The following is an 8420-nucleotide window of genomic DNA, read 5'->3' as shown; positions in this document are numbered from 1 at the left end:
GTTGAGGTCCTTTCCGAACCAAACCATTCTATGATTCTACGTTGCCTTCTAAGCACTCCCACCACCTTGGTCTGTAAAGGGCAGAGAGAGGAGAGAGGGAGGCAGTGCACTCCAACCCTCAGCCCCCTGACCCCATAGCTTGGGCAGAGGTATTAGAGTGCCAAAACCCCAGGCATGTGTTTGCAGTGAGTAAGGGATTGCAAATCAGCTCTCCACTTCTTTTCCTCTTGATAACCTCTGGCCCTTACTGAGTGTAAAAACCCAGAGGAGAAAAGTACATGAGATTCAATGTCTTGCTGTTCACAGATTGTTTTCTTCCCCAGAATTCGTGGAAACCACTGATGTAGCTCAAACAGCAGCAAAACAGAAGAAACATCACCAAGCTGAAAGGCAAGGCATAGCCACTGGGATTATTTAACACCCCTGGGTTTACGCATCGTGCCTAACCACAAATCACCTGGCTTAAACACATCTCACAAGTTGTCCACTATACAAAGCCTCATTTTCTTCTCCAAGGAGCATGAAAAGAGATGACGGCATGGCAGGAGGTGGGGCCTGCTTTGTAACCCATTTGATTCATTTATAGCTCAATCAGACTCGTTCTTCCAGCAGAATTGGATTGGGGGTTAGAATCGGTATATGGCAAGCCACCAGGACGTGAGCCGTTAAAGCCACAGGTGAAGAGCGGTGGCAGCCCAGTGACCAGGAGACAAGGATCTGTGCAAGATGAAGGTGGTACTGTCTCTTCTGTTGGTTGCCATCGCTTGCATGGAGCTTGGTAAGTTCCTGCTCTGATTTATCCGCGGAGATGCAGCATGATGGGATGGGATCGACCTTTTCCTTCTCCATGCCTCCCATTTGGATCAGTTTTCAGCAATGCAATCTGCCTTTGGAATATCTCCAGCCTGTCACGTGTTAAGGACCATCATGGTCTCTTTGGGATTGTTAGATCAGGCTCTTTAGGAAGTGTTACAAGGCAAAGTGTAATTACACCGTGTAATTTCTTTGATACAAATCTCAGCTCTTCATTTCCTGTGTTCTTGCTCCATTTCACTCTCATCTTTCTATAAAATTATATAAATTGATAATACAAAACCAAATATAAATATAAATATAAGTATAAATAAAAATAGAAGTATAAATATAAATGGAATTAGAAATCCATTTTTAGAAATATTTAAATATATATTTCATAATAAAAATATGTAAACCATAAATATTTAACTTTCTGTTCCTGTTTTGGTACTTAACCCTGAAATTCATCCAGCCACTTTAATGCAGTGTGTGTTATATGTTGTACGTGTGGTTTATTAAGCTTTAACCATTTAGAAGTAGGAAAGATGGGCTGGGACACAAAGCTGGTGGCCCAGGTAGTGCAGGGCTCATGTTTCTAGCTCTGTAGTTAACACACTGTGGTTCGCATGAAGTCAAAGACAATTTCAGCTTGGGAAACGATCAAGTGTGAAGCATTTTGTGGGCTTTCCTCAGGGACTTTCTCTTTGCAGGAGGATTTAAGAGTTTGTCACCACAAGGAGTGACTCCCACCATCCTTCCTCCCTCCTTTCTCTCCCTATCTCCTTGCTGGAGGGGGTAGGCTTGAAGCACACAGTCAAGGTTGGGTAGGCAACCACCCCTGATATTGAGGGTGACCTATACAGGATGTGGCGGTAGGGATGAAGCCCTATGAGTTTAGGCTATCTAGGGATGCCATGCAAATCTTACTCCTCTGTTTCCATCAGTGGGATTCAGTTGCTCCTTCTCCATCACCACCTCCATGAAGCCAAGCATGGGAGGATGTTTGGGATATTGGTGTTTTTATTCCCTAAAAAAGCAGGAAATCCCCTCTTTTCAGGCAGACGCACATGAGTGGTGATGCCATAACCTCCACTGGTGGAAGGTGACTGCACAGTGGAAAGGGCATCATGGCATAGACTCCCCATCCCTCCATGCTGCCACCAGAATAACTTCTTGAACAAACCCCTTATTTTATAGTGATGATCCCAATCTCAGAGTTAGTGTTACCCTGGTTGGCCAAGGTAACTCCTATGCAGGGTCAGTGCAGGAACTGTTAATGGAGATATTACATATAAGGATAGATAGATACTAGATATAAGGAAGAAGTTATTTATTGTGAGGGTGGTGAGGCACTGGAACAGGATGCCCAAAGAAGAGGTGAATGCTCCATCCCTGGCAGTGTTCAAGGCCAGGCTGGACAGGGCTTGGGTGACGTGGTTTAGTGTGGGGTGTTCCTGCCCATAGCAGGGGTTTGGAACTGGACGATCTTAAGGTCCTTTTCAACCCAAACCATTCTATGATTTTATATGTGAGTGCTCCACACAACTCTTCCAGGTCCACACACTGTAAAGTGTGATTTTATCTGTCCCTGGTTGGGATGTGGAGCAATGCTAGGACCTTTTCCTTTGTCTTTCTTTCCTTCTTATGTAAGGACATTTCCCCCCCTCCACCATTTGGCCTGAAAGCTGATTCTGCAGGGGAGGGACAAGCATCATTTTCTTTCTAAAGAGGAACACAAATCTTGTGGCTTTGATTTATCCAGTGATGAATATAATGAAATCTGAGAATAATGATGAAGCCTGCTCCTTAAAGCTGCATTTGACAGCTGTCAGACGTAGAATTAATGCAAACAAAACAGCAGCTCACAACGGGCAAACAGAACCAGAAAGTTTGCTTTGAATAGAAGGAAGAGAATTGCTGTGTCTGTTTAGAAAAGGGCTCTTTCTGGCTTACTAGCTAGGGTGAAGTTGCATTGCTGTTTTCATAAGGCGGCTTGCTTGCCTGCGCCTGCTGTTGTGACACCCCGCTTTAGGCGTGCTGAGATAAGCTGAATTGTTCCTCCTTTTCAATGGGGTTTAAAGGGATTTCAGCAGGGATGTCACATAGATGGGGTAAGAACTGCTTTCTAGAACAAGGAGGGGCTGCTGGTCTGTGAGGGTACCAAAATGCATTGCTATGCCTGTAAGGCGCACACATGCAGGTATCTGCTAGGGTGATGGAAGAGATGACCCAGATCAGCTGATGGGTTCTTCAGAAAGAAAAGCAAAGTGCCCTGAAAAGCTTGTCCAAAAATGGCTTGGTGATGTGTTGGCTTGATATGTTTAGCTTGAAGCGCTCTGGAAATACTGCATAACAACCAACTTGACTCTTCAGTGTCTCTGTCTAAAATCTCTCCATCTCAAAAGACTTTAGGTACTGAAAAACCTGGGCTGTGGTTATTCTGCGTGTCTAGGAGCCAAGTGGCACCTGCAGGCTTGCATGGGCCTTTGCAGCTTAATAGGGAGGTGATGAAGAGCATCTTTGCACTGGTGAAGATCGTAGATGAAGGATGAAGCAGGGTGGATTTGGACTGGCTTTGGAGACTTGGGTACCAAAGTCTGCTTCTATAGTCTCTGCTGAGAGCAGTACATACCCCATGCATACTGTGGTCACTGTCATCTTTTTAAAATGACTTCTTACACATTCTTTGCACAAAACCAGAATCTCAGCACAGAGGAAGGATTGTGCTTACTTTGTTCTCATGGCTCAGTAAATCTTATGGAGACAATCCCTTCTCTCTGGGACACTCTCCTATTTTATAGCTCCTAGTCTTGGAAAGAGCTGACAGACTGGACAGCAGCAGATGAAGTTCTCCCTCTCTCTCCTGTAACTCACATTCAAGTCTGATTTTTCTGTGTATCCAGACCCTTCACCAAGGGGAAGACATGCTTGACCCACTTCATAAACTGCTATGATGAAGTGTATGGCCTGGTAGATGAGGGGAGAGCAGTGAATATTTTCTATCTGGACTTCAGGAAGACCTTTGACACTGTGTCCTATAGAATCCTCATAGACAATCTGTAGAGGTATGGGCTGGATGGGCAGACAGTGAAGTGGATAGAGAACTGTCTGGATGGCCAAGATCAGTGGGTGGTAATCAGTAGCACAAAGTCCACTTGAAGATTAGTAACCCAGTATTGACCCCAAAAGTCAATGCTGGGTCCAGTCCTGTTTAACACCATCATTAATGATCCAGATGATAGGGCAGAGCTCATCTCTAGCAGGCTTGTGGATGGCACAAATGTGGCAGGAGCGGGTGATACACCAGAGGTGTCATCAAGACGGACATTGACAGGTTTTAGAACTGAGCTGACAGGAACATCAGACAAGTGCAGAGTCCTACCCATAGGAAAGAACAAACCCATGCATCACTATGTGCTGGGGGCCATATAGCCAGAAGGATCTGGGGGTCCTGGTGGACACCAAGTTGAACATGAACCAGCCATGTATCTTTGTGGCAAAGAAGGTTACTGGTATCTGGGTTGCATTGGATGAAGCACTGCAGGTAGAGGGAGGAGATTGTTCCACTCTACTCAACATTGGTGAGGCCACATGTGGGGTCCTGTGTCCAGTTCTGGGCTTCCCAGTACAAGAGAGACATGGACAGATTGGAGAGAATTCAGTGAAGAGCCACTTCCTCTGAGGGAAAGCTGAGAGAGCTGTGACTGTTCAACCTGGAGGAGAGAAGGCTCAAGGGGGGAACTTATTAATGACTATAAATACCTGAAGGGAGGGTGCAAAGAGGATAGAGCCAGACACTTTTCAGTGGTGCCCAGTGACAGCACCAGAGGCAATGGGCACAGGACACAAACAGAAACACAGGAGGTTCCCTTTGAACATCAGGAAAGACTTTATTACTGCGATGGTGACTGAACAGGAAGGTTGTCCAGGGAGGTTGGGGAGTCTCCATCCTTGGAGTTAGTAAGAATCCTTGTAGACACAGACCTGGGTAACTGGTTTTAGGTGGTTCTGCTTGAACACGAGGATTGGACTAGGTGACTTACAGAGGTCCCTTCCAGCCTTCATCATTCTGTGATTCTATGAGTTTGTGAGTCTATGATCTCTTTCTGATGCTCTTCTAATGCAAAAGCAAGAAGAAAAACAGTTGCAAAGTGAGAACAGAGTAGAGGTATATCAGCTACAAGGTCTATTTTGAATCATGGGGACTTCTATGTGCGTGACTGTCTTGCTTGACTTGTTACAATGGATTTGAACCCACATCTGAGGCTGCGCTTTGACCACCAGTCTACTGATTTTCTCATTCCCATTGGTACAAATATATATGTCTATTCCATCCCTGTTCTTGGTATAAGAATTTTGGGAAGATACCCTCCCCAGAGGTAGCTGAAGGGACACGGACAGCATATGGTGGTCCACATAATGCCAACCTATGTTTTTCCTACTTGCAGGGCAAACCTTGGAATGTTACACTTGCCTTGAACCTGTCAGTGTCGATCAGTGTAAGACAATCCAGACCTGCAAGAATAACGAAACCATGTGCAAGACTACTATGTATTCCCTGGAGGATGGTAAGGGCAATTACTTCTTTATCCATATTTTTAACACAAGTCAGTGTTTCTAAGGTGAAAACTGCCCATGTGGGGAGCAGACCCTGTTCTCCCTTCAATATGTAAGCCTGGAAGAGAACTTCTTTGAGGCATAGAGCAGCCTTCTGCTGCTGTGGAAAGCAGTCTTCATGTGCATGAATACTTAGTGAATGCCAGCTCATAGCTAATGCTCAGTGTTGAGCATGGTTAGAAAACACATGTTGACTTGAGCTTGAGACATGGAGACAAAGAGTTCTGGCCCTCCAGGCCGTTTACATGGTTGTGGGTTAAACAGTGCTCTCCTGACCCAAGGTCTGTTTGTGAAAGCTGGTTGAAGTAGAGAGGCCGATAGAGATGAGCAAGGCTTGGTAAAGCAGGGACACCAACTTCTGGTCATCTGGTGGCCAAACAGCTCTCAGAAAGGCATCATCAGTTGGACTGGTGACCCTACTGGTCATAACCTGTCCAGACAAAGAAATGCACTGTGAAGGTGGATGCTTTCTCTTTGCATGGTCATGCTCTGATTGTGCATGGGAGAGGCAGGAGATTGTATGTAGAGTCAAAGCAGGGCGGAAAAAGAGCCTAATTGACCTTTTATGGGGTAAAGCTGATCCAGACTCAGAGGATGCAAAGTGCTGTTCAGCTTGTGGCCACTCGGTGGGAGCTGTTTCTTGTGTTCTTGATAGGAAGTAGACCAATTGTGTTTGAAGTGGAGCTAAGACCGTGGTGGTGAAAGCACCCAGTCTTTCACCAGGGACAAGGGCACTTCTCCATTCCTTCCATTCCTAACTGTTCCTCCTTTCTTTCTGTGTTGTAGTTTATCCCTTCACGGGAGTCCTGACCGTCACCAAGATGTGCTCTTCTGTCTGCATCCCATCTGACGTGGATGGGATCGGCTTGACGCGCCCCGTCTCCTGCTGTTACACTGACTTGTGCAATGTGGATGGTGCAGCTAGTCTGAGGAGCAGCTTTGTGCCAGTTGTGATGCTAGCAAGTTGTCTCTGCGTCCTCTTCTGGACTAGACTGTGAAGAGCTGATGGCGAGGTCTTTAATGCTGAAGAACCCAGTGAAGAAGAGAACAAATCCCTGCTAGCCCAGCTTTTTGCTTGGGTGCCACATTGACAACCATCAACAGCTCCAGGAATCACTTTAGTGAGAATCCTTTTCCCACAACCAAGAGAGAAACAAAACTCTGGAAGTTCTGACCTGAATTTCTTAATCCACTCAAAAGCTCCCACAAAATTAACTATGGAGTTTCTTTGCTGTGCTGATCTGGTTGGTTTTGAACTAAGTCTGTTTAAAGCAGAAGAGTCTTGCTCTGAGAGCCTTCCTTACCTCCTTATAGCACTTTGTCCCCCCAGGTTTTAGCCAGTAGAACTGACCAAGCTTCTCAGATGAAACTCGGTTATGTGGCAGGTCCTCTCCACACCAGGCTTTTGTTCTGTCTAGATTCCCTTCTTGGACACAGTAAGTTAAGGAGACACTTCAGTGTCCAAAATACGAGGCAGGAGAAGAAACTTCCCACACCAGTGATCTAATCCAAGGAAGCTGAAATCTCTTGTTTTCTGTACCCTCTTGAGCACAATAAAAAGAACATTGTGTTAAAACTGTGGTGATCACTGAAGTTACTTATACTGCACATGTCCTCGGATGAATATTTCATAATTTTATTTTATTTTACTATTTATTTTATTTTATTTAGTTTAGTTTTATTTTATTTTACTTATTTTGTTTTATTTCATTTTATACTATATTATTTTTATTTTATTTTGCTTTATTTTTTTAAATTGTATTTGTTTTTTATCTTTTTATATTTTATTGCCTCACAACCCTCACAGTAAAGAATTTCTTCCTTGTATTTAATCTCGGTCTCCCCTCTGGCAGGTTAAAGCCATTCCCCTTGTCCTGTCCCTACAGGCCCTTGTCCAAAGCCCCTCTCCAGGTTCCCTGCAGCCCCTTTAGGCACTGGAGCTGCTCTCAGGTCTCCCCTTCCCACAGCAGAAGGGCAGGATCCCCTCCCTGAGCTACTGTTCATACTCTAGGGGTGCAGCCCAGCGCATGGGGGGGGCTCTGGGCTCAAGCACACACTGAAGCCAGGTCATGGGGAGCTTCTCCTCACCCAACACCCCCAAGTCCTTCTCCTCAGGGCTGCTCCATCCATTCTCCACCAGCCTCTGTTTGTGCTTGGGGTTGCCCAGGGAAGTGGTGAATGCTCCATCGCTGGCAGTGTTCAAGGCCAGGTTGGACAGAGCCTTGGGTGACATGGTCCAGTGTGAGGTGTCCCTGCCCATGGCAGGGATTGGAACTGGATGATCTTTAGGTTTCCAACCCAAACCATTCCATGATTCTATGATAGCTTGAGAGGAGACTTTTGCCTTGTGTATGCAGATTAAGAAGGCTAAGAGATCTCTCATCAGGAAAGACCATGCTTGAAGTCTGGTACATCCTGAAAACATATAGACATGGTCAAAATATGGCTTTGATGTGTCAGTAAAATGATTACAGTGTTTTTTTGGATGAGGTATCCTCATAATTCCATCATTATAATACTAAAAATCACTCCTCCAAGCCAAAAGAACCCTGCCCAGGTTAAAAGACCCTTCCCTGAGCACGTGTAATAGGAAAATCAATGTAACCTCATGTAAATTAACTGACCAGTCAGGGAATGGTGGGAAAGTTACAGGGAGTTACTAACCTGAAGTGAATTGTATAAATATGTGAAATCAGGAAGAGGACAAGTTAGGGAAGACTTCATTGCAACTGGGATTGGCTGACAGGCTGTGTTCACCATAGGGATATGTATTAGGTAAGAATTATACTCTATATGCATTTAAGGATAAACTCCAGATGGATTTTAGATATTTTTATGTATTATTTCATTGGAACAGGCTGCCCAAAGAAGTGATAAATGCTCCGTCCCTGGCAGTGTTCAAGGCCAGGTTGGACAGAGCCTTGGGTGACATGGTCCAGTGTGAGGTGTCCCTGCCCATGGCAGGGATTGGAACTGGATGATCTTTAGGTTTCCAACCCAAACCATTC

General features: G+C 45.1%; 1 protein-coding gene across 1 annotated transcript; it reads left to right on the top strand.

The window, feature by feature from the left end:
• The first annotated feature begins 340 nt into the window (after positions 1–340).
• LOC130597797 (ly6/PLAUR domain-containing protein 2-like) lies at positions 341–6666 on the top strand. Its single transcript, XM_057406673.1, has 3 exons — positions 341–778; positions 5244–5363; positions 6199–6666. Exons 1-3 carry the CDS (start codon positions 727–729, stop codon positions 6408–6410), a joined length of 384 nt encoding a protein of 127 aa, XP_057262656.1. The 5' UTR covers positions 341–726; the 3' UTR covers positions 6411–6666.
• Positions 6667–8420: the final 1754 nt, after the last annotated feature.

This window comes from Pezoporus wallicus, unplaced genomic scaffold, assembly GCF_028554395.1.
Source record: "Pezoporus wallicus isolate ANWC-B61680 ecotype Strahan unplaced genomic scaffold, APGP_CSIRO_Pwel_v1 contig_13859, whole genome shotgun sequence".
Lineage (NCBI taxonomy): Eukaryota > Metazoa > Chordata > Aves > Psittaciformes > Psittacidae > Pezoporus > Pezoporus wallicus.
Note: the sequence above shows the minus strand (reverse complement) of the source record. Positions and strands in the feature narration are given on the sequence as shown.

Bases quoted from the DNA above. Each gene is read 5' to 3' on its own strand.
- LOC130597797 (XM_057406673.1), top strand. From the start codon at position 727: ATGAAGGTGGTACTGTCTCTTCTGTTGGTTGCCATCGCTTGCATGGAG. The intron at 779-5,243 runs GTAAGTTCCTGC...TCCTACTTGCAG, and splicing joins CATCGCTTGCATGGAGCTTG to GGCAAACCTTGGAATGTTAC. The intron at 5,364-6,198 runs GTAAGGGCAATT...TCTGTGTTGTAG, and splicing joins TATGTATTCCCTGGAGGATG to TTTATCCCTTCACGGGAGTC.